This window comes from Emydura macquarii, unplaced genomic scaffold (genome assembly GCF_026122565.2).
Source record: "Emydura macquarii macquarii isolate MOO-44397 ecotype Brisbane River unplaced genomic scaffold, CSIRO-AGI_Emac_v2 contig_3390, whole genome shotgun sequence".
Taxonomy (NCBI): Eukaryota; Metazoa; Chordata; order Testudines; family Chelidae; genus Emydura; species Emydura macquarii.
Genome location: NW_027133527.1, coordinates 331,258 through 358,790, shown reverse-complemented (window position 1 = coordinate 358,790; position 27,533 = coordinate 331,258). Strand labels below are relative to the sequence as shown.

Below are 27,533 nucleotides of genomic sequence, written 5' to 3'. Positions count from 1 at the left end.
ACATTTCAAGCCACCTTGATCACTTATGCAGGACTGAAGCAAGCCTTGAGTGTGGCATAGCCTCTCTGTGCTAGTTCCTGGCATGTTCTTTTTTGGGAAGGTGTCAACAGTGGGACTTGGACTTGTGGTCCCCCCCCTGAGCTCTAGTCTACAGGGATTGCTCTATTCCCCACCCCCTTGATTCCCGGCACTAGCCCGGGCCCCAGAATGGAATAGTCACTGCGCATGTGACCAGGTAGGAGCCTCTGGGGGTGGAATGGAAGAGCGCAGCCCTTGGCTCTTCCAGGGTGGGTGACTGGTGGAGCAACTGTGTCTCCGCTAGCAGGAATTCCTAGTGCAACCTCACACTGGGGTGGCTGGCAAAGGAAGAACTGAAATGTCCAGAAGGTCCAAGCACGAGCAAACTCATAGCCGTCAACCCCTGCCCGCGGCGCTCCAGAGGTGGTCGCAGTGGGGGAAGCTGCAGTGTAGAGAGGACACTGGGCCTTTGTCTCCGAGCTCGACTATGGCGTTGGCCAGCGGAGACGAGGCCCCTCGCAAACCGCACAAGCTGCTAGTGCTGAAAACAGCTGAAGAGCTGCTCCCAGACCTCCACTCAGCACAGCTCAGGCCCAGTCATTCTCTTGGGAAGAAGCACACCACTCCCCGCGCCACGGTAACAAACACTGGGCAGATCAGTGTTGGTGCCTTCCTCACTCCTACCCCGGCGAAGCCAGGAGGGGTTTGGCCACGGATTACATTACAACGCGCGCTGCGTCCGATGAACGCAGCATCTCTTTCCCCCTCCTCCTGCCCCCCATCAGTCTCCCGCTTTCTCCGCTGCTTTCTTCCGCCCCCTCTGTCACTGCCCACGCACCTGGCAATCTCTCTCCCCACTTCCCCTTCATCTCCTCTTTGCACCTCCTTGGCGTGCGCACTCAGTCGTGGGTTTACACCTGCCCCGTGTTCGGAGCGCGCCGGGGAGCTGGGCCGGCTGTGATGCAGCAGGCTGGTGCTGGCCCATGGTACAAACCAGCTCCACCACTGAGGCATGCAGTGGCTGTGTGCAGGGTCTGACGCCCACGAGGTTGGATGGTGGGATGGGGCTGGGATATGTAGAGGTGCTATAGACAATTGGGCGTCAGGGGTGAAGACCACCACAGCCGCCTGACATTGTCCGTTTGATGGCTGACCAAATTTGATCCGTTGCACAGCAAAAAATAAAAAATCCTCACGTTCCCACCACTGCCCCCATCCTGTCCTTTGCGGGCACACACTCTCTTGATCAGGGTGGGCGGGGGCACCCCACACCAGGGTAGGAAATCAGGAAGCTCCTCCCTGCGGGGTGAAATGCTAAGGCATGGGGTGCAGGGTTTCCTGTCGTTGCTGCTCTGCCTCCCAAGGAGCTGCGGCCCCTCTCGGCATGAGAAATGGCTCCACGGCAGTGACACAAATCAGCTGGGCTCCCTCATGCAGAGATTCACCAGAATTCGCACCCACCATGGTTCAGTTTTCCATTTTTCACTTGGGAAGGACCAAGCGTCCATGGGGCGTGAATGGGGGATAAGACCCCAGCCTAGACACCCAGCGGGCTGGGCAATCCCTGGGCCAACTTATCCCTGGTTTAACTCGATGGACTTCAATGGAGTTATATCAGGCACGTGCTAGACCCACTATTCCCCTAACTCCTGTAAAGTTCTGCCCCACTAGCCCAGCCTCCTTGAGGCCCTGGCAGGGGTGGGGCGGGTGGAGACGAGGCCAGCCTTGGTGCACTGAGGTCGCTCCAGCAAGGCCACGCAGAGAGGAAGCTAAGTCGGGGGGGAGGGGGCCGTTTCAGGGTGACACCCACTGTCACCCCCAAACTTTTGTGCCCTTTCTGAAGCCAGTGACAGCCTGCTGCAAACACCTCTGGGCCCCGCCTGTTGCCAGCTTGCAGACCTCAGGATCGGCTCCGTCCTTGCAGCCCATCAGGCCAGGGATCAGATTATTAATATTAATTAATAATGAATTCATCAATATTTCAGGGATCCCATTTTGGGTAGGGTGGGACCTGATGAATACAGACACGGCAGTTCATTCCCATTCTCCTCCCTCGCCCAGCCCAACCCGCCTGCCCCTGTCCTCTCACAGCGCTTCTGCAGCCCCCGCCACATCGCCCGCCTAGTAGCCCGCCGTGAAAGAGCTGTTGTAGGTTTCAGTGTGGAAGCAGGTGCTGTGAGACGTACTGGTGAGGCTGTAGGCAAAGTAGGCCACGGCAGAGCCCAGTGTCAAGCCGGTCATATAGGACACAGTCATGGTGTTACCTGGAGGAGAAGGAGAATGGGGAAGAGAAGCCAGGAGGTTAACCTGCGTGGGCAGACACACGCTGAGTGCTCAGATCAGGGTCGTTCCCGGACAGGGTCCCGGGAGGCATCTCCACTCGTGCTCCCAGGCCCCGTGCGATTTGGGACAGAGGTTCCCCGCTCTTGCCACCAGCTCTTGTTTTAATCCGTACCACACCCCCAGAGCACATTGCTGCTAACCCAGCGCCAGTGCAGGTGGTGACGGTACCACGCCCAGGGAGAGCGAGGGTGCATCCAGCGTGTACCCGCACTGGGCAGGGGGGCGCAGGGCTCTAGCCCCGCAATGGTGTGAGCTGGGCTGGGGAGCCTTAGAGCAGGAATGGGATCAGCGTGGATGGCAGGATGGAGGGGAGCTCTAGGGGGGCCAAAATGGTGTAGCAGGATCCTCCCCCTGCCCCTCCGATGGACCAATTCAGCCCAAGACAGAGCCCCAAGCATAGATGCTCTGAGAAACTGGCCTTCTTGGGAACGACCCCCTGCTCGGCTGGCACCGCTGGGGAAGTGCTCAGTGCAGGGCAGCCGGCATGTCAGTGCATTACAGCAGGGCCTCCGGCACTCTCTGGCCTGCACCCACGCTGGCCTCTAAGCCTGGGGGCTAGTGCAGGGATTACAAGGAACAGGAGAGGGACCTGAGAGCCCCTCATGGCCCGCTTGCCCCCTGCACCCGTTTATATTTTGGGGTGACCCAACCTCTTCCTCTCTGCCCGCCCAGGCACAGCTAGTCTCTCCCTGGCTGCAGTAAGGCCCCCCCCCTCCACTGCAGACAGAGCTGAGTTACGTGTAACCGGGCTGGGACCTAGTTCCATGCACTTGGCATCTTTTCCCCCCGTTACTGCTGACCTGGCCTGTCCACACCTACCACATCCACTGCAATGTCTGCAGCAATGCATTCTGGGAATATCTGTGCCATCGCCGGGGATATTGTTGGGTTTTTGCAGCTGAAGCAGCCTGGGAAATGCCCTCTCGTGCACACACCTGGGCAGCCGGTGATTGTGTCAGGGTCAAGCCACACAGCATGGAACCCATCCCAGTCATGAACAAAGGCAAACCATGGAGCTCCTCTCTGGTTAGGAGCCACATGCTAGCCCTGGGTGAACCCAGCAAAGAACGCAGCAGCCCGGGCAGTGCAGATGGGCCCTACAGCTGGAGCGGTGACATGGGTGTGGAAGTACAGCCCATCCCCTTCGAACCGTGGGAAACACAAATGGAACCCGTGACACTGTGGGTCCAGCCACCGTTGTCCCTGCCTCACTATGCCGCTCCTGTGAGCGGCTGGCATGTGTCAACGTGGAATTCCTCCTACCTGCTAGTTCCCGCTGCTCTGGGCTCACTTTGCCAGCAGCTAGGATCATAGGTACACTGCCAAAGTACCCATTGGTGATCCCCATGAGGAGGGAGAAGATGCAGGACCAAGCGGGGTGGCTGAAGGTTGGCTTCCCACTGGGATACACGCACATTATAAAGAGAGGAATGAAAATCACTCGCAGACAGGAGTAGATGAGCAGGTGGGTCCCTCTCCAGTCGTAAGGCAAGGCAGCCAGGATCTAAAACACAGCGGGAAAGTGGCAGCGTGTTGGAAAGCAAAGCAACTTCTGGAGTAAACTCTAGACCAATAAAGAGCAAGGCCGTTCAGGAGGCCAGTCTAGACTGGGTGGTAATTCCAGAGCAAAAAAGCCACTGGGAACAAACAGATCTGTACTGTGGGATCTCCAGGAATCCGAACCTAGCCCATCCTCAGTAACAATGCAACACCATTTAGACCAGATCCCCAGCCTATACGCACGCCAACCGCATCCTTAATGACATACCAGATCAACGGACAACCCGATTTTAACCCGTTGGTTTTCTAATAGCAGAGGAGGGAGGAAAAAGCTTTAAAAAGGCTACAAGGGAGTTGGAGCCACTCCAAGTCCATGGACTGAACGTGGGCAATTGTCTCCCAGTTCTCTTCGACAGCAGGGTAGACTGGCCGCCAGACTAGACCTGTTCTTAGTAATCTACTGCCCATCTGGCCCCTCAACTGCTCTCCCAGGCAGCCGGCGCAGGAGATCTAGCTAGGATTCCTCCTACCTTGCCTACGAAGTCCGAGAGGTTGAAGATAGCCATGATTAAGATGGGGAGCCACTCCCCAAGAGTGCAGTTGCGGATCTCCGACTCCAGCCCAGGAAAGAGGCACAGCGTGATGAAGTAGGTCATGGCAATGGAAAGCATGTAGGCCCAGATCACCCTGGAGACAACGTAGCGATGGAGCATCATGTCTGGAGGAGGACAGCAAAGCAACTCATCAGGTTATTATTAAACCCAAGCTCTTCCCCCTGCAGAGCATGGCGGTGAGAGGGTCACCCCCAGCAGACTTCGCCCTAGTCTAGGGGAGTTCGCAAAGGCAGTGATCAGCTCTATACGAGCAGTATTTCTTTCCTATCATATGGCAGAGACGCATCCATGGCATCCTATGGCGTTCCTATCATATGGCATCCATCCAGACCACACTGGGTTCTGCCCGGCAGGGGGCTGGGGCACCTCCTTCTCCTGCATTAGAAATCCATTTCCCCTGGCCAGACCCCATTCCCTGAACTGTGGATCAGATTCAGCACTGGTGTAAACAGGTGCTGTTCAAATGACTCCAACAGAAATTTGGGGTTGAATCCAATAGGGTACCTAAGAACTCGCTCTGATTTCCATCAAACCCTGGATGCGTGCTGTAACTGCACATGCTGTATACACGCTATACCTGCAGCTCCAGGGGATAGCCAGCTTACACTAACTATGACCCCACGGTTTTCTATGTCAGAGTTTGCACACACACCCCCCTTACTCCCGTGAGGGTAAAAAGGCAAGAGATCCAGCTGTAGCGTCACTGCTATTTTACATCCCGTGTTGGACAGAAATGTGGCCTCACACTCCTTGTGATGTGCATCATGGGATATCACGAGATTACCCCCTTTGGCCTAAAAGTGTCTCTGCCTCCACTGTTGCTCAGCGTGACATGTGTTGGATGGATGCAGAGACAGCTGCATTTCAGTGATGCCGCGGGTCTCAAGCGTGCGAAGTGTTTGGGGATGAAGGTCTATCTAGCTAGGGACGTGTACGGCTGCCATCACAGTAACCTCTGAGTGCCTTGCAGACACTGATGAGAGTTAGGGGCATGCCTTTCCCCCTATGGGCAGATGGGGAGCAGAGGCACACAGAGAATAAGTGACTTGCCCAAGGTCACATCAAAATGCTGTGGCAAAGTAGGAGCTGAACCCAGATTTCCTTAGCCTTTAGTGCAAGAACGTCCTTTCTCCCCCAATGACAGAAACACTCAAGCTATTGCTGTGCTATTAAAAAGTGACAGTTACACTTTAAATCAGAGCCTCTGAAAGCCCCTTTAAGTGAGGGTGGGGCTAGTTGTCCCTGCCAGCTAGAGCAAAAGGCAAATGCACTCTTTAGAGTGAGTGCTGAGGAGCGTCTGGTCCGGAGAGCGAGTCCCTGCAGCTGGACCCTGGTGTCCTACCTCTGAAGCTGGGCCAGTTCCTTTTGATTTTTGGTCGAGCAACATCAAACCTCACGTAGGTCCCGCTGCCAGCCAGCTCAGCTTCATGCTCCAGGCTGCCCGGAGGGGAGCCCACCTGCCCATGAGGTTGATTTTCCTGGGGAAAGCACAAGAGGGATCAAGGTAGCATTGAGCCAGCAGGTATTTTGCAAAGGAAAACTCAGTGGGAAGAGGGAGAAAGACCCAGGGAACTTATCCAGCTTGATGAAAGACTGGCCCTGGCCCAGACCATCCTATCAAGGCCAGAATGGATGAGATCAGTGCCTCTGATCTACTCCACTCAGGAAGGGCAGAGAACAAAAGTGGGGGGAAATATGGGTTAGATGGAGCTTCCACTTTATATGTCACGCTCGGACACTTACCTTTATTGTGTAGATTTATATACAATGCTGCAGCCTTTCTCTGCACCAGTGCACCACTAGAGGGCACCACACACCTCCTAAAACAGGGGTTCTTGCATTTTTCCATCCTGTGCACAACAACATAAAGCCAGCTGTCTTGTAGACCCCTCTCCTCTCCCATTCGTGGCTGCACACCCACCTCCCTCCCAGTCCCCATCGCCTGACATCCCTGTGCCAACTTCGGCAATTGTTTGCGCAGGGCAGTAACGTTAGGAAAATACTAAATGTATCTTTAGTTCTCTCCCAGATAACGTCACAGCTACAAGCAAGGACCAGGGGCCAGCACGCAGGAATCAGGCTGACCACCAGAAAGCGTTGAACGGGCAACAGGCTGGCCACCCCTGTCCCAAAGCGAACTGAGCTGCAGGCTGATTATCACACGAGTTCATGAACATCATCTGTGAGGGGCTGGAATGCGGAGCGCTGTATTTCTAGCCCAGCGCTCTGCCTCTGGAGCAGTGCTGCTGCCACCTTTCAGCAGGGACTTATGCGGCAGACAGGCCGCGGCGAGAAGCGAAGCGTGGTTCTCATGCCCAACATTTAAACCCACTGGTTGGAGCTGCTGCCACGGGCCCAGCTTGCTGCTGAGGGCAAATGCTGCGCTCTTAGTTCTACGTCAACTCTGGGTTCTGCACCAAAAGGCCGCCTGGACCGATCCAATGTATTTTTGTACCTTTTCCGGCTCTCCCATTCCCCTCGGCGATAGCTTTCCCAGTACCTCAGCCTCAGGCCAGCAGCAGTAGGCCCAGGTCAGAGGCAGCAGAAGCCCAGCAGGCTCTGAAAGCCCCGGCACACCAGCCCACGAACCGCAGAAAGGGAGACTTACAAATCTGACGTCCTCTGCAGTCACGTCGTGGTGAACCCTGTATCCGGTGCCGTGGTCCGGGACCCCTTTGCCCTCGGGGGCACCCTCCCGGGAGCAGGCGGTGTAGTACCGGACGAAATGGGTGCGCTTCACCAGCAGGTGGAGAACGAAGCACATGAGCTCTATGCCGATGGAGATGAAGAAGAAGATGATGGTGTTCTCCTTCTCGTCCGACAGGAGGAGCTTGGTGAAGATGCGGCTGAGGGAGATGATCACCCCGGCAGTGCCTGAGCAGAAGAGAGCAAAAGCAGGCCCGTCGGCAGGGGGGTTCCCAGGACGGCGCGCAGCTCAGCGCCTTCCCACGGCCCGCTGGGGCTGAGAGGCATTCTGGAGCGGGTGTGAAACCCGGGGTCTCTGCACGGACAAGGACAGAACCCATCACAGTGCTGGCCTGGCCCCGGAGAGCGTGTGGGCTGGCCTGGCCTGGATGGAAGGAGAACCGATGGGCTGGGAGCCAAGCTGATTCCTCAGTGAGCCAAGCTGATTGCGGGCTACAAAGCGGATTCCCTAGTACTAACCCCAGCAGCACAGAGGGAGAACAGACACCCAGTCCCCTGCCTCCTTTGTTTTGCAGCTGGCTGCAATGGGGGAAGGTGAGTGGAGAGGCCAGGGGCTCACAGCACCTTCCTCACGCTGCAGGCATCCCCCAGACAAAGGGGCGAAGGCACAGGAAGGGGCGTCTGGTCTCTCTCCCTGCTGTTCATCCGCTGCTGGGGGAAATACAGGGGAATCGGCTCCCCCCACACAGACCTGTCGGCCGGCAGTCCCTGGCAGTGCTTATGCTGCGCTCTCTTCAGTGTTAACAGCAGCCACACATGTGCAGAGCACAGGGGGACAGCGTCTGAGAGGCGCATGCGCCCCTCTGCCAGCCAGTGCATTTCCCCAAGAAACCGAGCGGCTACTCACAGTTACAACGTCAGGCTTGCCATGTAACTGGAAGGGACAGGCCAACCATGCCGAGTGCTGCTCATTACCCCATGCCAGGGGCTGGGGCAGCTTTTCTTTCTGGCCCGCACGCCCACTGTAATTACAGTTTTTCTGTCTGTCTGTCCCAGGGCCAGCTGGCCACTGACTGATGAACACACCAGCCAAGAACCAATAGATCCGCCCGGCAGGGATGTCAGTCAAAATATCAGTGAGAGCTCCCCAGCTCCCAGCAGTTAGTGCATCTGCCAGTGGGAAGCATGCCCTCCAGCTCCTCGGGTGCGCCAGGGCCAACGGGTCAGAGTGCAGCAGGACGAAAAAGCCACTCTCCTGCCCAATGGCTGTCGACTCGATCAGGAAAAGACTCGCCCAGGATGGGCCGCAACACCCGAGGCGCGAGCCGCATGCCGGTCAGTTTCCAGCGAGCCATCCCAGGGACCAGGCTGGAGACGGAGACGGCTTTGGTGATGGGCCAGCGTCCACTGGCAACGGCGGGTGGAGGGGTCTTCAAAAGAAGACTCGGCTAATGATGAACGAAGGCCTTTGCTGTGTACATTGAAAGAAAGGCTGCAGCCGAACTGGGAGGGAGGTCGCCCCTACCCACACTCATGGCCGCAGCAGAGACTCCAGCCTTCATTCTCCGCACTGTAAAAGGCCATGTGTGCTGTCGAAACAGGGCGGGGGGGGAGAGGGCGCTACACTGCAACTGGAGGGGTGACTGCAGCACGTGTAGACATTCCCGAGCCAGCTTTCCTCGCGCTAGCTGGGTACCAACAGCAGCGAGGCGCAGGCTTCAGCATGGGCTCGCCGTCCGAGCATGTGCCCCAGCACCCAGGCAGGCTGGAACCGCCCGCACTGAAGTCCCCGCCACCGCAGCATCACAGCCGGCGGTGCTCAGGCTAGCTAGAGTCAAGCTAGCTCCGCTGTACATACGCGCCAATCACGCCTCCGATCGCAGTGCAACCGCCCCCCGCGTGCGCTGCTTCGATCTGGGCGTCATGTTACTAAAGGCGGAGATCTCTTAGCGTGGAGAAGTCACCTCTCTCCACAGCATCTTCCCCAAGAACCTGACACCGGGAAGGATGGAACGCTGCAACCAGTCTGACTACGTCTACACTGAGCGCTCCGGATGTGCCCTGCTCCTGTAGACAAACCCGCCCTCGCTTGACGGGCAGCCCCAAGAGCACAGGAAGCAGCAGCACGGGCTAGCCACCCCAAGCAGAGCGCCTCAACCTTGTGGCTACGTACTCAGGGCGGCCAGCCCAGGACGCTGCTCGAGGCTGCCCATGTTACACTACTATTGTAGCACGGTAGGTATGTCTAGGCAAGCTGGGAATCACCCCCCTAGCTCCACGTGTAGACATAACCTCTGTGTCAAGCCGTGGGTCTTTATTACATGTGCCAGCTAATGCTGACATATAAGGGAACGGGCCAACTAAGGGCGCGCTGGCCAACGTGCCAGTCAGCAGCTGGCTAACGAGCCGATTATCTAATCAGAACAGCAGTAGCTCTGCCAGCGAGCAGGCGTTAAGAACCCCGGGTCAGGAGGATACTCACTCTCGCCAGTCATCACCCCCTGGGTGTAGCGCTTGGGCAACATCCCGGTGTAGCCGTAGAAACTGGATTGCTGCACTTAAAGAGAGAGGCGCACCAAAGAAAGAGAGGAGAACAGGTGTTACTCCCTACCCGCAATGCAGCTGGGATCCAGCCCATAGATACTGCCCGGAGTCCTGCCGACTGATTGGCAGGGTCCCAGGGGCGGCTGGGCCAGGAGAGGCTGGTGCAGAGCTTCCTATTTAAAGTTCTGATTCAGAAAAGGATCCTGCTTCTAGAAAGCCTGGGCTTAACTTTAAGCACGCTGTAGCCAGGGTGGACTCAAGCAGGGCTAAGTACTTTCATGAATCAGAACCTTCTTCTTCACTCTTCACTCTAAGAAAATAAGGATGCTGTGGAAAGGCACCAGCTCTCGGTCCTGGACACCTCTGGCATATTAGAGCCCTGGGTACTAAAAGCCAAGACTGCTGGGGTTGGGTGGGTGGGGTGTGAGGGTGCAGACTGCACGGCCTGAATCCAGTTGTTTACAGCTGTGAAGCAGGATGCCAACAACTCATGTTCCAGAGTGTTAAACAGCATCAGAAAGACAATAATAAAACGGGCTGGAAACATACCTGGGCTAGCTGGTGCTACTTAGCTGCAGAAGGCTGGGTTTTTACTGGATGAAATATGGTCTGAGAATAAAAATAACTCAGCTGAGGATTGCCCTGGTATTAACAACTCCCACTGCCCAACAGCTGCACGGGGCCCTGGCATTTTGTTATTTCAAAGCATTCAGTCACGAGGGGAAAGGCTTTGGTTAGCGCAGCAACAACTGGACATGAAGGCTTTTGTGTCATTCATATTTTCAAAAGGAACCAGAAATTCAGCAGCTGGAACAAGCAGCAGTGATTCAAAAATCATAAATGTGTCTCATCAGCTCAAAAAGTGATGCTTCACAGAGCCCAGAATGGGAGGGGGAAACCCCCCCACACACACACTTTTCCTACTAAACAAGAGCTCGGTTTCAATTCACATTCGTTTCTATCTCATCTGTCTGCCTGGTACTCGCACGCCCCATCCCATCAGCGCTTCCCAACAGAACTAGCAGAACAGGCAGGCCAGCTAGCACGGTAAGAAGCAGCCACAGCCATGCTGATTTGCACCAGCTAGGGACCTGGCTGTACTGACTCCAGTGGAATTTAACCCAGCTGGCCCCACTGACTGCCATTGATGTGGTGGTGCTAGAGATGCGTGTTTGATTGATGAGGACCTGGGGGATGCACAAAGGTGGGGCAGGGTGGGTACGGAGTTAGGTATTTGGGGGTTCAGGGAGAAGTTGAAAGCTCATCAGGCTGCACTTTATGCAAATCCATGTAATTTTATGCAAATGCCTGTGATTTTACACAAATCCGAATTTTCCTGGTTTTCGCTGGCAGGTATGCGTACTGCTCCACGGGCAATGGGTTCCAGGATGTTCCCGGGGCCTGAGAGGAGCAGATGTACGTGACTGAACAAATCTACTTCAGAGGACTGGGGAGATGGTCCAGGGAGCAGGGCTGTGGTGTTTCAGGAAGCAGCAGGTGGCCCATCAGGGGCTGTAAACCGCTGAGTTATATGGGCCCAATAGAAATGTCAGCAGGTTTGTTCCTGCTTTTCCCTGCAAGGAAAGAGGATCTTTGGGGGGAGAGGCAGTTTCCCCCTTCCAGATACTCCCCCTCTCTATTTTCAAGCAGGCGTTGAACCCCGAAACAAGCCTCTGCTCCCCCCAGAACCACCTGGCCCCCCCTCCTTGTTCCAGTCTTTGCATACCTGTGCAGCCAAAGGCCACGACCCCCACGGCTATCAGGTTAATAGCATACGCTTGCCTGCGGGTGAAGAGCTCCAGCCAGACATCACAGATACTGACGAAGAGAAGGGGACCCAGAGCGAACAGGTATCCTGCAGTGAAGAAGATGGACACGGGAGTCAGGGGCCAGAGAGCACAGCTGGAAGCCAGCCTGTGGACCAATCTGGGACAGCGGGGTGATGAGCTCAGAAGCCTCATCGTAGGCCCCAGGGAATCCCAGTGAGACCCCAATGGGCCGAGTGTAAGAGCTCGTACTGCTGCATGGAGCTATATGAAGAGGGAGTGCATCCCTGCACTGACATGGAGCAGATGAACAAGGGGCCAGAGAACAGCCCCCGTTTCTTTCCAGCTAAGACAAGACGGCTTTAGTTATTTAACTGCCTATGGGGTGGGATGGAAGCCCAGGTATCGAAATGTGGGTTCCTCTTGATGTCTGAGTCTCTAGGCAGCCAGACATTTGGGTGTCCAAATGTCAGCCTGGTTGTATTTCTGGTTCTCCGCGTGTTCAGCTAATGGTATGTCTGATTACGTGCATGGCTGGACGTTTGGGTGTTTACACTGGATGCTGGGCAAAGTCGAAGTGACTGGGTAGGCTGAGGTTTGGGTGAATGGATTATGCTTATACTATATTATGCTTTGTATGTGACCAGCCTGGAGCTATCAACTCTCTTCCCCCTGGAAACTGAACACCTGGCATCTGCGTGCATAACACACATCTCACCCTCCCTGCTGGGAGATCAGGCAGGGACCAGAAGTGACGCTTCGGTATCCTGCAAGGGGCCAAGGATGGGCAATGATATCTCAGGGGTTGCAGCCTCTTTCCAGGGCAGTCTGTGTTAAGGCGCTGGAGACGGGAGTCCACTCTTCTGGCAAACGCTAGCCTGCCAGCCTGCACCGATGGGATGGGGAAATAACCAAGGAGATACGGTAGCCCCAGAATGCAGGGGCAGGCTTAGGTCATGTTTGGATCCCTGGGGCAGGGGAAAGAAAGGGAGAGACCTACCCACAGAGATCCTGGTATGCAGACTCAGCAGCTCCATCAGGGCGTTGTTCAAGATGACTGCTACCAAGGCTACCAGGATGTAGGTGAGGCTCATATCAAACACAATGGAGGTCCCTGCAGAACAACAGAAGAGTTGCAGGCAGTCAGCAACACTCAAAGAGCAGCGTTGGACTGAGGGCTTTGGTTTCTGTGGCGAGAGAAAGGGGCTGTCGAGCTGCTGCTGGTAATGGGTCTGGGCTGGCACCATGGTGAACAGAATTGGGGGTCTGGTGGCTGCTCCATATCGCCCCTAGCCCACGTGGTCCGGATTATCTGAGGGCTGGACTAGGCTCAGGAGTTACAGTGCCATTGTTTGGGTAATTCAGCTGCGGCCTCAAAGAACAATTTCAGGGTTGCATTGTCTAGGGATATCCAGGAGCAGGAAACGTTTTCCAGAGTGTGTAAATAGGCATCCAGGGCTCTCCTAGATAGGAGGCTGTGGAATGATAGAGAATGGGGTGAGGATCTGAGGAGACACCTCCTGGGCAATGCAGGAGATGCCACTGGTGCAGCCCCAGATTTTGTATAACTCCACTTTGCGCTCAGCATACAACCACCCCAGGGTGACACAGCTGTCATTAAGCAGTCTACATTTGTCGACATACCAGTCGACATCCAGTAGACACCTAGCACCTGTCAATATTTGCACCCACAAGAACTGGGAGACCAGGACAAGCCCTATTTCAAAACCAGACCCCCACAAAATACACACACACACTTCGGCAGCCTCTTTCAACATCTTAGCACCGACTTCTAGGATCTCCTGCCACTAAATTTGACTGTGTTTGGTAGGGGCATTTAACAGCAGGAATCCTGACTGCTGGCTTTCAAAGGTTAACACGGCACTTTAAATGTGAATTGGAAATGAGCAGCCTGTCCAGGCTGATTCCCCTCTACTTGTCAAACTAGCATTCTCCTGCTAATGAAGACTCTGCCATGACAGTTTTTATCTTATGTCCTGGCTCACCGAATGACAGCTAAGGAGCAGAGCCTGCGACATGCCAAAGCGCCATTGCCGGGAAGGACCCACCTGGATATTTATGATGCAAATAGTCCACATCTGTGATAAAGCTGTTGTACGGCAGGAGAAATCCAACCCCTGCCAGCAGCATGGCAAAGTAAATCCCATGGTATTGATCCTGGGGTTCAGGGTCTTCAGAGGCTACAGCCCAAAAGAAGACAGAACAGGTGACAGATGGGCCTGTTAGAGCTCAACACAGAGTCCTGCAGACAGGCTGGGAAATACATTGAGAGGCAACAGATTTATTGTTCACTGAGACAAGGTACAGGACAGTCCCATTTCGGTGCACAGAGATATACACTCAGGACGACCCCATGTGGCAACACAAGCTGGGAACTGAAGATCAGAGAAATGACAGGCTCTGTGTCTTGCAGCCTCAATAAAGAATCCTCTTTATATTCATCGCAACTGACTCCTCCATCCCCCGAGAGACACTGCAATGCTATTATTCTACGCCATCACGCTCACAGGAATGACCAGACTAGACCAGCGGCCCATCTAGTCTGGGATCCTGTCTCTAACAATGGTCAGCACTAGCTGCTTCAGAGGAAGAAGCAAGAAACCCACATGCTGGACAACTGTGTAGTAACAGCCAGTGGTGGAAGGTATCTTCCCGAAGACACTCGTACGTATGGTTCTGTGTATCCGTGTCTCTGTTCATCTACCTCCAGTTACCAGCCTAGAGCCACTTCCACGCTGGGAGTGAAGAGTGACTTTTTCTATTACAGAATTACATTGTTCCTGTATTAGGAGAAGTTATTTTTCTCCACAGCAGGTACAATTTTCACAGCCTCGTTGATTCCAGCCCACCATACTTCTGCACGTGAATCTGCCTGCCCCCCATCCCCGAAAGAGCAAAGCAGAGACGCCTGCTTATGGTCTCAGTTGTGCTGGGCTCACGAGGAAACATCTGGGTGTCCCCGAAAGAGCAACAGCTGTATTAAATCTCAGCCCTTCCCAAAGGGCCACCGCATGGCCCTGTGGTGAGTGCGCCACATGCTCATGAGGGAAAGCAGCTTTCAAGCCCTCACCACTCATTACAGGGTCTGAGAGCGCCGAGAAGGATTAAACAGCAGGTACAGCCTTTTTATTAAGAACTGTAAATGATGGTATTAATGTTCCAAAATTATATCGCTGGAGGGTTTCCACAATGTGCCCAACACCTCTGGCGCTCCGTACATAAACACCAGCCTGGCTAAATTGCATCCTATAAATAGAGGCATTTCCACCGTGCCCCTGGAGGTATAAAAATACCAGGTCTTTGACTGATGCGCGGTGTATTGAAGTGATCTGGCATGAATCAGTCCGGCACCAACCACTGCATGTACAGAGAGTGAACAGGCAGAGGTGTGGGTCTAAGCAAAACGTACAAACACAGAGAGGCCCAACAGTAAAGGGGGAGTGGCTAAGAGCAGAGGGAGGAGCCCCGATGAGTCGCAGGTTTCCTCATCCCAACCCCAAGAATTGCCTCTTCCGCAGCCAGAGGCGCAGCACGTTAAGGCTGCCGGGATGTGGAAGTCTGCCTGCCTACTCTGCGGGGAGGGCTCAGCAGGAAGGTGGCCAGCCCAGCCATGCTCCCCTGGCTAGTGAGCAGTGGTGGTGCCCAGAGAAGCATCCTCTGTGCTGCCTCAGACCCACACAGCTGGAGGATTTGCCAGATTCCCTAGGTCCCTGCTTGTTTGGGTGGATCCTGGCTGCCCTGCCCCCGTGCCAGTCCTGGGGATGCGGGAGGGTGTGTCACCTCTATGGCTGTTATAACACTGCAAAGCTTTGGGATCAGTTTGTTCCCCCCGCGTGCTGTCTGTGCCACAGGCGGGCGTCCAGGCCATGGCGATGGTTCAGGGGCTCAAGGGAAAGCAGGCTCTTCTGACAATAGTTATTCTTTAGGACAGGGCCCAATGGCTCCTGTGAAATAAGAACCAGCCCCAGATGTCACCCAGGATTTGAACTGAATCTTCTGCAGGCTTGGAAAGAGTTCCCTAAATGCATCAGCTTCATCATTTCCACCCCATCCTGTGGTCTCTCATAGACTTTAAGGTCAAAAGGGACCATTATGATCATCTAGTCTGACCTCCTGCACAACGCAGCCACAGAACCTCACCCACAATCCACCAGCAAGTGACCTGTTACCCCATGCTGCAGAGGAAGGCGAAAAACCACCAGGACCTCTGCCAATCTGCCTGGGGGGAAATTCCTTCCCCACCCCAAATATGGCGATCAGCTAAACCCTGAGCATGTGGGCAAGACTCACCAGCCAGACACCCAGCTGCTTTCCCTCGTGACCATGTGGCGCACTCACCACCCTCCATAAACTTATCAAGCTCAGTCTTGAAGCCAGCTAGGTATTTTGCTCACACTGCTTCCCTGGGAAGGCTGTTCCAGAATTTCAATCCTCTGATGATTAGAAACCTTCGTCTAATTTCAAGTCTAAACTTCCTGATGGCCAGTTTATATCCATTTGTTCTTGTGTGCACATTGGTGCTGAACTTAAATAACTCCTCTCCCTCCCTGGTATTTATCCCTCTGGTGTATTTATAGAGAGCAATCATATCTCCCCTCAGCCTTCATTTGGTTAGGCTAAACAAGCCAAGCTCTTTGAGTCTCCTCTCATAAGGCAGGTTTTCCATTCCGCGCATCATCCTCGTAGCCCTTCTCTGCACCTGTTCCAGTTTGAATTCATCTTTCTTAAACATGGGAGACCAGAACTGCACACAGTATTCCAGATGAGGTCTCACCAGCACCTTGTATAATGGTACTAACACCTCCTTTTCTCTACTGGAAATACCTCATCTGATGCATCGAAGGACCGCGTTAGCTTTTTTCACAGCCACATCACATTGGTGGCTCACAGTCATCCTGTGATCAACCAATACGCCCAGGTCCTTCTCCTCCTCTGTCACTTCCAACTGATGCGTCCCCAGCTTACAGCAAAAGTTTTTGTTATTAGTCCCTGCGCTTCCTGGTCTCATTTGGGCCTCAAGCGTCACCACAATGAGACAAAGGCTTCTTTTGGGGGTGTCTGGCCCGACCTGAAGACCTTGCGAGAAAGCCCACCCCTGCGAGATCGCCCACCCCTGCGAGATCGCCCGACCCAAGGAGTCAGGATAATCTGAACACCCAGTGAAAGTCTGGGGGGGTGTCTCCCAGGTGAAATGAACCACCAGGCACAGCAGGGTTTGCCTGTCGCTAGCTATGGGACACATGGTGCAGCGCTTGTTCTGACAATCTTCTCTCTCCTCTCTCTGTGTCAGCTGAGCCATCTTTGCAGTCTGTCACTGCCATTGCTATGTGCCCCCCTCCGCCCATCCTCCACAATCCCTCCTTGCACACCAGGAGACATGCTAAGCCCAGCTGCCATGCCCTACCTGGCTCCATGAAAGTGAGGACTCCCTTGGCCTGACTCCCTTTAGCCTGCAGCTCCTCCTCCTCCAGCTGGTAGCTGTCAAAGCTGAAGCTCATCACCACGTTCCCCTCGGGGGTCACCACGGGGCTGATGTCCTTGAAGTGATCTCCTCCGACAGAGCCCATGGTGGCCGACCTAAAGCAAGCGAGGACAGCCACAAACCATCAGCTCAACCCCAGCATGTTCCTCAGGAGATACCCCACTGGAGTTTATTCCCAGTGGGACCAAGGGCTCCCGCTAACGTAATATCTAGGGAAAACATGAAACACTCCATCCAAAATATCACAGTGGCTACAAAGGGAAAAGAGCTCTGAGGTCATCTGGCCCTTCCCCCGGCCAAAGCAAGTATCTCAAATACTTTGCCCTGTCTACTTTTAAATGCCCCAAGCGATGGGGCTCCCACCGCTTCCCTGGAAAGGCCTTGGTGTAAATCATCGCACTGGCAGGAGCTCTCTCCTGATAATCAGCTCAGTTGTATCCCATTTCTCCTAGTTACACCCCCTAGCATCTGCAATAGGTTACCCGTAGAAAACGGCCATGTTCCTCCACCCTGAGTCACTGCTTGGCCAAAGTGGTACACGCAGGCCCAAATTAAGAGGTGGCGTTAACCTAGCATAATATCCACTTCCTGGCCCCTCTTGACACATCCCAACACCCTTAGATTCACACCCACCCACTTTGTACATTAGCCCTGGGTGTGGCCAATAGCACTTCATTCTTTCACTCCACTTGATCCGTTGGTCCCGCCAACCCCTCAGAGTTTGGATCTACGCTGAAAAATGGCACCTCAGGGCTCCATCTTTATTGTCCCTCAGTAACTTTCAGCTCGAACATGCTCAGTCTCTAACATTTTTCTCCCCCTTATCTTCCAACGTCGCAACCTCAGTCAGAAGAGGCCAAGAGACAAGCTGGGGTCTTTCCTTCTCCTGAGTCCTCATTACCAGTAATAAAGATATGGCCACGGAGGACGATGGGGTTCCCTAGGCAGGGACTGGCTTTTTGTTCTGTGTTTGTGGAGCGTCTGGCACAGCGGGGTCCTGGTCCGTGTCTGGGGCTGCCAGGTGCAAGCGCAGTACAAAGTACAAAGACGATGCTGTGTGAGAGGGAAAGAATCCAGCTTGTTTCTCAGAGCCTGCAAGGCAGGCGGCATCAAAACCAGCCCGTTCAAACCGTACAGCAGAGAACACCAGGAGAGACCCCCGATGGAACCAAGAACTCCACTGTATGCGCGTGAGACATTTTAAAGATGTCTCCACCTCTACCACCCTGCTGTCGCTGAAGGGAGCAGACAAGAGTGGAGGCTGTCAGCTGGCGGAATGGGGTGAGCGTGGATAATGTTTAGAGAAGGGCTCCTAGGCGGGAAGCAATGGAGGGAAAGGAGCACCTGCAATGAATTAAATCTGGGTAAGCTCTGCCTCCTCCCTGGTAAAAAGAGCTCTCATCTGTGCTCACTGCCATTGGACTCTCTGAGCAGGTCTCGGATCAGGATCTCCACAAGGACCTTTCCTAGCATTATTTGGGCTGCAATTTCCCCACCAGCCCGCACTCCCACACCGGTTGTGAGGGTGACGCTTGCTGGCAGAGGCTGGGACTGGAGCAGCTGTGAGCTCATCCCCTCCAGTGATGTTTGCTGGAAGCGGAGGAGTTATGAGGCTTCCCATTACTGCAGCAGCCTGCATGGCTGTCAGAGGGAAAAACAAACAGCACCAGGCAGGGCATCGATCCATGCTAGAGAGCGACCAGGGAGTACAGGGCCTAGATACCTGCCCGCACAGGGAATCGACAGGGCTGCATCCACACTAAAGAACTGCATCACTGCAGCCTGCACTGTGCGATTTCCACACTGCAAAGCACCCAGGCTAGTCCCCCTGTCCCACACGCATACACAAAACTCCTTGGGCACTGCAGGATGGTTGTACCTATCCCACAAGCCCAGCACAGCTCCACGGAGCGGGTGCAGAACAGCTCTGGTCCATTTTCACCTCTTCACGCTTTCGGTGCCGCCTGGGGCCTGCTGTGACAGAGCCATTGCTCTGGGCTGTTGAGGCTGTCTCTGAAGGGTGGCATGGCACTGGGAGGACTAATTGCACCATTGCACTATGGCTGTCCACGCCGGCACCACCACAGCAGGCACTGCACAGTGGGGCGTCTTGCTCACAGCAAGGACAAGTGCAGCCTGGCACACAGATCTGTGCACCGTTGTTAGCGATCCCGTGTACGGATGCAGCGAGCGGCACAGGGACGCCACGGCGTTCTCCAAGGACTGAAGGCGAGCAGGATTCTCTGATGTTCACGTCCTGGGGACTGTTTCATAAGAATTAGATCGTCCCATGGCCCCACCTTCCCTCTCAGCGCCCCAATCTCAAAATGTTTCACTGTGCAGAGCACCAGCGAAGGCCCTGCAGTTTCTGGATGGGCTCTGGGTCTGAGAGCCAAGCACGAGAGAGACGCTTCTTAACGGTGACAGCATGGCTCTCGGGGAAACCTGATCCCTGCCTGGCCACGAAGGCTATGCGAAGAACCACCATCACTTAGATCCCATCATGCTGCCAGAGCCTTCAAACCTTTGCAAAAGGTGCCTGAAACATCAACCGCCAGGGCTTCTGCATCATTTCCCGCTGGCAGAAAGTAGGGACTGGAGGATTTCATTTGCACAGGTTGTCAAAGAAATGGCCTGGGGGTTGCATTTAATAAGCATGGAATTGGGCCGTTTTAACTAGTCCCACGTACTCATTCGGCAGTGTCTGTGAACGGCCATGCACCTGTGTCCGCTGGGGGGGGATGGATGGATAAGGACTATTTCCTATATCCCGAGTGGCATTTCCCAGTCTCTCAGCTGAGCACGTTGCCTGCCTGAGAGCACTGACGCAAATTCGTGAAGCGTTCCATAATTTTTCACATCCTCGTGTCCCGCCCTGACACCAAGTGGCCGGACCTGCTGCCACCTGCGGAGGGCGAGGACCCCCGGTGGGCCAGTCTTTACTCCATCTTGAACCACGGCCCGCCGGGGATATCAGTTGGCGGCTCCTTCATGGAGCCGTAAGCACGGGCATGTACTTGGCGAGGTTCACCCTCGCCCCGACACCTGCCCCTTTTGCGGCACGAGGGAGACCCTGGCGCACGTGTACCTGGAGTGCACCAGGCTGCAGCCCCTGTTCCGGCTCCTCCAGAACCTCCTGCTGAGGTTCCGGCTGCATTTTTCCCCACACTTGTTTTTATACGCACACCCCGTCTGTGGCCCCACAAAGTCGCGGGACCTCCTCATCCACCTCCTCCTCGCCCTGGCCAAAGTGGTCGTCTACAACACCAGGAGAGGAGGTTGGCCAAGGGGGCGCTCTCTGACTGTGGGGCCTATCTCTGTTCCTCTGTCCACTCATGCATCTGGGCAGAGTTCTTCTGGGTAGCGTCCGCTGGCTGCCCAGACACCTTCCGGGAGCAGTGGGTGCTGTCCGGGGTTCTCTGCTCGCTGTCCCATTCCGGTTCCCTCTGTTTGACCCCGACCCTCAGGCCCCTTCCTGTTTTTTCATTAGTTGTCCCATGAAATCGGTTGAGTCCTGGGTCCAGTGACTCCTCCCATTAAGCTGGGGGAGGGGCCTTTAGCAGTGGGTGGGTGCAAGGAACTTAAACAGTAGCACTGCCTAGTGGAAAGTGACCTTCACCAGCCCAGATGCAAAGCCCTGCTCTTAGCAGCTGCCACTGGAGACGAACAGCATTCTTAGCGGAGCAAATCCTGCGGGCCTTATTCAGGCAAACTCCCGCTGACGTTAATGGGCCCAGTCCACTGCAGTCAGTGGGAGCTGCCGGTGCTCGGCAACGCGGAGGTTTGGCCTGCTGGAAGCTAGGACTGAACTAAACCTGAACAAGGCGCTAGGGATCTGGTCTGATTCTCCTAGGGTAAAGGCATCACACAGGACAGCGCTAGGCTCCCGTGCACAGGCAAAGCCCCCGTAACAGGTGCAGGTTGGAGACCGTGGACTGGGCTCAGGTCATTTTGTTGCAGGGCCACAAGGAAACGCAATGGGTCCTTCCCTCCCACCTGTCCCTACACGAACGGCCTAGAGACCTAGCGCAGGGACAGCAATTAGGCCTGCCTTCATGTAGCCTTGCATTCTTTGCACAGATGCACTCCTTCCACAGACACTCCTCGAAGGGGACTCGGTTACTGTGTGCAATCCACTCCAGCACCTTATGTGGTGCACCGGCGCGAGCTCCCTCTGGCTGACCCCTTCCTCCGGCAGCTCAGCATTCGACCCAGGATGCAGAAAAAAATCTCTTTGCTCCCCAGGTCCAGTCGCTGTCTTGTCCATCTCAGCAGCCTTTACTTCCCAGGCAGCGAACGCAGGAGCAGAGACAGCCGCCTTGAGCTGGGTTATCTCGACAGCTCATCGCAAGCTTTGAGGGGTGGTGCTAAGGTTTATCGCCGCTGCAAATCCCTCGCTGAAAGTCTGCAAACCTGATAAGCCGGCACGAGGAGGTTTTCACGTTGACAGCCAGGGGTTTTTCCGCGTTGGGTGTCAGGGTGACAGCAACAGCTGTCAGGGGTTTGCTTTGGTGCGGGAACTTTAATAATGTCCCCAGGCTTCTGCTCGGCAGCAGCCTGTCACATGCCTCAGTTTCCATAAATAAACCCCAGCACTTTTTTTTTTTTTTTTTAATCCTCCGTTTTGACAGGAACCAACACTATTAAAAAGCCCAACTCAGGGACTAGAACCGGGGCTGCTTTGGCTCTGGACCAGGCAGTCGGCTGGGCTAAAGAGGACTTTGGACTGGCCACGTGACGGCATCGCGGGCTGATTAACGTCCAAGAGAGAAGTGCCACAGGAGAGGCAGCACTGTCTGTGGTTAGAGCAGGAGGCGGGGTTCTATTCCTGGCTCTGCTACTGACTCATTGTATGTCCTGGGGAGAGTTGTTTAACCTCGGCACCTCAGTTTACCTTTCTGTGGTATGAAGACAATGCCTTCCTCACAGGGCTATCGTCAGACTTTAGAAAACATTTGTAAAGGCATTTGAGAGCAGCCTATGAAAGCAAGCAAAGGGCAAACTATTGTAACCAACTGGTGACCCTCCTACGACTTTGGGGTTGACTCTATGCTGTCCATGTGACCAATGAGCAGGTCATCGTAGGGAGAGAACCCAACTTCTCCGAGTCGGAAAGCACAGGTCCTACCCCTTGAGCTGAAGGGGAATCCCTGCTAAAAGCTGGAGATTCACATTCCCTCCAGTACAGGGCAGTAGTGTAGATACATCTAACCACCCCCTACCCGCCCTTCCAGTTCTCTCTAGTGTTCCTGGATCACAACTAGCTTCCACATCTGCCACGCTGCCTCCTGCAAAGCACCAGAGATCTCAGATGAAGACGGTTTCCTACAACATGCTGCAGCCACACATCCTGGTCCCTTTGCAAACCCATTTCATTTGCCTCTCCACGGAGTGGTTCCCTTCCTGCCAGAGCGAGGTTTGGAAAAGCAGGGTCCTTCCTCTCCCAAGGTCACAGAGTGCAGATGCCTGGGCCGGGGTGCGTGACTTTGTTGACTTTCAGCTCCACCTGCCATATACACTGCTGTATATTTACAGCAGTGCAAAGTGAATGCACAGGGTGTGTGAAAGGACATCCTCCCACCTTGGCAGCGGTTCAGGCCCACTTTTCACAGGTGGGAGTGATGGCTGGGGAGAATCCAGCTCAAATAGCCTCCGCTCTGGGCGGTCTCCAGGGCAGAGGAGGGGGATGGAAGTAATGTGACTGCGCACAATGTTACCTAATGGTCCCACTCCATAGTTTCCACTCAAGGCCAATGGAATTGCTAACGCTGCAGCTGCAGGGTGTCCCATGTCATGGGATCCCTTCCCAGCAGGGCAGGTTGGAAGAAGGCTGGTGTGATGTTCATTGCTCATGCCCCAGTGCAACATGATGTGGAGCATCCGCTGCTTCACACTGTCTGAGAGCTCTGTAATAAATGGGACAATCACTGGAAACTCATGGCCCTGACTGTGCTCTGGATTTCTGCAGCAGGCATGGGAGAGCCTGGGCTTCTCGGTAAAGGATCCCCAAGGGAATGGCTCTGCAGGGAGACTCAGGTTTGCTTGAACTGGCCATAGCGCCACCATTGCCAGGGCTGTAATTTCCAGTCCAAAATCCAAACCTGTGAGCCCAACAGAGAGCAGCAGAAACCGCTTTAACGGATCCTGACTGTCATGCAGGGCCACTTACAAAGAACCCCTTTAAACTGAGCTGTGCCGCAGGGACCTAGCTCTACCTCTAGGTGGTGCTCTATCCCCCCTCAGGCAGGAACATGCCTCCTGGAGTTGGGAGTTTGTTGAATTTGCTTTGTTTTCTGTTGTGGTAACCTCACGGGTCTGGCGACCACTATGAATGATGGCTCTGAAGAGGGAGAAATCTACCTGCATATCTGGAATCCCAAGAGGAACTCAGTGATTCCATTAGGGGGCTGATAAATTAAGTCTCCGACCCCACCCCAAGAAGCCATGCAGGGAATCTGGAGTTTGCAAAACTCCAAGAGTCTCTTGTGGAATCAGAGAGAGCCAGCTGGAACCTTTGAATATTTGTTCTTAATGCAGCAACTGCTGGTGTATATAGGTCCTCAGTGCACAGTACTTTACATGGCCAAAATCCTTTTAGATGATCCCCTGCTTCATTTCATTCCAAATACCATCAAAGGAGCAAAGGGCAGATCCTTATTTAGAATTACGTGTATGTGTAATACCCTAACTCAGCACTGGATGTCAGTGGTGCTTCACCAAAACACAGCTTTAGGTACACGCATCTGGGGAGAATAAATGCTCCTAAACATGGAACCATGGGGGGATGGGGATTCAATTTCAGTCATTTCCTGTCTTATTATGAGATGTGATGTTTACTAGGATATAAAGGTTTACATGGAGTCTTAGCCTTTATTGGCAGATGATCCACATATTGGATAAACAGAGAAAGAAATCTAATGCCTTAGTTAATTGGGTTGCAGTCCCAGTGTCACACAAGCTAATGAAAGTTATATTGACCTCTTAAAATCTGGTCCTTCCAAACTTTGATTGCTTCCTTGAGCCATAAACATATTTACCTATTCCAGGAACCTGCCACACTGTCCTCTGAATCTGTGTGATAGGCCAGTGGGTACCACTGTTGGCATAATCCAGTGTCTCTGCCTCTGACATTTGTCATGTTATTCTTTCAGAGACTAAAGGTTAAAGTAGAAACAAGAGGACCAGGGGGGGTGAGAGGGTCCTATACTCAGACACAATCTAAGGGGAATGGGCCTCTCCAACAAGCAGCCTGGCAATGCAACAAGATCAAAGCTGGTAAAGTTCTCAAGGCAACTGCAACCCAAAATTGACCCAAACTGAGCATCTTGATTGTGAACCTGGAATTTTTTTGCCTGAATTTCCATTGAATGGAAAGAGGCGAGGGTAAAAATCTAGCTGCCTGCTCCCACATGGAACAAACGTCGGCCTCACACATTGGGCCCATGCAGTGGGCGAAGTTGCAAGGCTTCAAGATGCAATATACAGCGACCTGGGAGTGTCACATTTTGGAGAAAATGAAATGACAACAGACAACTGAAGCACCAGAACTGACTAGCGGTCTGTTTCACAGATTCTATTTCTTGAAGCGGGCTCCTCTCGGTTCTGAAGGCGGGATAAAACCGTTGTTGATGCTATCTGCTATGAATCTGCTCACGCAACTGTGTCTGGAATTAGCACCTTTTTGTCTACTACCAGGTCCGTGCTTTTGTTATTCTCTGTGAGAGATGCGAGACCATCCAATGAAGAGAGTTTCGACTGGCTCAGACACAACTAGGAATGAAAATAGATGCTTCCTGTATTATTTTTGGTTGAGAAATCCATGCTTCATTAACCTTTTTTTAACACCCTTCAGCACAGTAATGAGAGCAGCGAAAATTATTAAAAACAAACACAGCAAAAACCAAACACCTGATGCTCAAAGAAATGAAGCAGATAAGAGCAGACAGGAAATGGTATCTAGCCCCACTGTAAAAGTCTGTTGTGGATTTTTTTTTTTTTTAATAGAAAATCTGTTTGGAGAATAAGCCTATTATAAAAGCCTCTTATCACAACACAAACTTCTCACTGATTATACCAGATTAATAAAGCCGAGAAGCATGGACACAACACAGGAGGGAACCTTTGCTGTTCTACAGTCAGTGTGATTCCTTAATAACACTGGGCCTGATTCTCCACTCGCAGTAAGGATATGCTGGTGTACATCCATTCACAGCGCCGCTTCCTGACTTACACCACGGTCAGGAAGAGGAGAATTGGGCCCACTGCCTCTTGGGTTAGTGACATCCAAGGTCCCTTTCCCTGGCTCAGAACTGAGAGGAAGGGGGGGAGGACGAATCAGTTCTCATCAGGAAGATTTTCTGCTTTTTTAAATATTCCCAGTAGCAAAAATATAGTAAATGCTGGTCTGGCTGGGGGTGTGTGTGTGTGTAGGGGGGTGGGGGTGGCTCTCCTCTACTTTGGCAGGTTTTACTCCATTATTCCTGAAACCAGCCTGGATTTTTAAGCCACAACGCTGGGCTCCCCCCCGCCCCCCATTGCAGATGCTGTCTGTGTGTGTGTGTGTGTGTGTGCCCCAAAGCAACTTATGTCCCCGCTCCTATCTCGGAACCCCGCTGTCCGGGCCATGGGGCAGGAGGGGGCTCCGCACATTGCCGGCAGCGGGCGGGCGGGAGGGCTGGGAAAGCCGAGATCCCCGGAAGGCAGCTAGACGCTGCGGCGGCCTGGGGGCTCTGTCCCACGAGGGGAGCCAGAGGGGCCGGCGAGCTGCCCCGGCCTGTCCCGCGCCGTGCACCCCACCTCCCGGCGGCTCGCCGCTCAGCCCGGCCCCGGCCCGCGGGCGGAGATCCCGGGCTGCCGCCGGCGGGGGGCGCTGCGCAAACACCCGCGTCGCACCCAGGCGAGGGCAGGGGAGGTTTAAACGCCCTCGTTTCATTCCTGGCAGATCGGGGGGGGGGCGGGGGGGCGGAAGGGTCCCGTCCCCCCCCGAGCAAAGGGGCGCCCCCCCCTGCAGCCCCCGGGCGGGGTGCATCGGCGGCATGGGGCTGTGCCCGGCGGAAAGCCCCGGTCCGAGCAATCTGCCACCGGCGCTGCCCGGGAGGGGGGGTCTTGTTCTCCCGACGCGGCCCCCGCCCGCCCGCCCGCCTGAGCCGGGCTCGGCAGACAAAGCCCCGGCCCCCGGCTCCAGCCCCGGCCCCGGCCCAACAGGTGAGCCCCGTGGCCCCGTTACCGCTCCGCCGCGATCCAGCCCGCCTCCCTCAGCAGCTGCAGCAGCGCCGCTCCTGCCTGGCCGCCTTCAGCCCGGCCGCCGGAGCCAGCCCGCCGCCGCCGCCCCTGCTCGCCCCGCCGCCGGCTCCATCCACCCGCGCCGCGCCGCCTCCGTCCGCCCGTGCCCGGGGCGAGCCACCGCGGGGCGCCGAGCGACGCGGAGCGCGCGGGTGTGTGTGTGTGTGCGCGCGGCGGTGGCTCGGCCCCCCGCTCCCTCCTTCCTCCTCCCCCCCCCCCCGCAGGACGGTGACAGACAGACAGACAACCAGCCCTGCCCCTCTCCTCTCCGCGGGTGCCCCGAGCGCCCCCCTGGAGAGGCAACGTGCCCTGCCCAGTGCCCAGGGCCGGCGGCTGGGGTGTGTGGGTGTGCAGGTGAACCTGGGCGGCTCTAGGCAGCCCACGTCCTCCCTCCCCACCCCTGGGTACCTGGCCACCCCCTGCACCCTCCAGGCCAGGTGGGAGAAGGGTCCGGCTGTGCCCGCCGCAGGGAATCCGGCAGAACGGGAGCCGCTCGCACAGCCATGGCAGCTGGGCCCGGGAGCCCAGCAAGTTGAGCAGGGCTGGGTGGGAGCACTCCAGGCAGGCACCCTAGGGTGCTGCTAGCTATTCAGGAGGTGGCGGCTTCCCCCAGGCTGGCCTGAGCCAGCGCCTGGCCATGGGGCTCGGGGGCCTCTGTGCTGCTGGCTGGCAGACGGGCCAGGGAAACGGGTCTGGCTGCTTGTGGTTACCATAGGAGCAGGAGAATTGCAACCCTCCTCCCTCCCCCTCAAAATGACCTGGGCCTGGTGCCCACAAACTGCCCTGGCCCGGCACTGGGTAGGCAGGTGGACAGCTGAGACGGCTGTTAGCTTTATTGTAACCACCTCCTTCCACCCCACCCCATTTAGGGTGACCAGATGTCCCGATTGTATAGGGATGGTCCTGATATTTGGGGCTTTTTCTTATACAGGCCCGTATTTTTCACACTTGCTATCTGGTCACCCTATCCCCATTGCTCTGTTTGGTCCATCCTGTCCCACACCTAGACTGGCAGCTCTGCAGGGCAGGGACTATCCTCTTCGGTACATCTCTGTACAGCGCCTCGCTGTGGGGCCCTTAGCCTCGATCAGGGCTCCCCCCTCTCTGTCTGAGGCAGTTACACTGCAATAAAAGGGTTGTTTGTGGTTTAATACCATTCTGCTAAGCTGTAGCGCAGACGTCTCTGCTCACTTGCTTGGCGAATGCATGGGAATGGGGATCCTGGAGGGACACTTTCAAACACAGGCAAAACGGAGCAGGCCCACTAACGGTGGTGCTATCAGAGAGTGCTACATGCGCTCTGCTCAGCTCTCCTGC

General features: G+C 55.0%; 1 protein-coding gene across 1 annotated transcript; it reads right to left on the bottom strand.

The window, feature by feature from the left end:
• Positions 1 to 1,362: 1,362 nt before the first annotated feature.
• SLC29A4 (solute carrier family 29 member 4) lies at positions 1,363 to 26,327 on the bottom strand. The gene is made up of 11 exons (XM_067534258.1): positions 26,161 to 26,327; positions 16,857 to 17,029; positions 13,501 to 13,632; positions 12,432 to 12,545; positions 11,392 to 11,520; positions 9,604 to 9,678; positions 7,084 to 7,349; positions 5,818 to 5,953; positions 4,392 to 4,579; positions 3,625 to 3,865; positions 1,363 to 2,282 (listed from the first exon to the last, which is right to left on the bottom strand). Exons 2-11 carry the CDS (start codon positions 17,017 to 17,019, stop codon positions 2,140 to 2,142), a joined length of 1,587 nt encoding a protein of 528 aa, XP_067390359.1. The 5' UTR covers positions 17,020 to 17,029; positions 26,161 to 26,327; the 3' UTR covers positions 1,363 to 2,139.
• Positions 26,328 to 27,533: the final 1,206 nt, after the last annotated feature.

Coding starts and splice junctions, on each gene's coding strand:
- SLC29A4 (XM_067534258.1), bottom strand. CDS start 17,019: ATGGGCTCTGTCGGAGGAGATCACTTCAAGGACATCAGCCCCGTGGTG. Junction 12,546..13,500: donor TTTGCATCATAAATATCCAG/GTGGGTCCTTCC, acceptor GTTGTTCTGCAG/GGACCTCCATTGTGTTTGAT. Junction 4,580..5,817: donor GAACTGGCCCAGCTTCAGAG/GTAGGACACCAG, acceptor GTCCTCCTCCAG/ACATGATGCTCCATCGCTAC.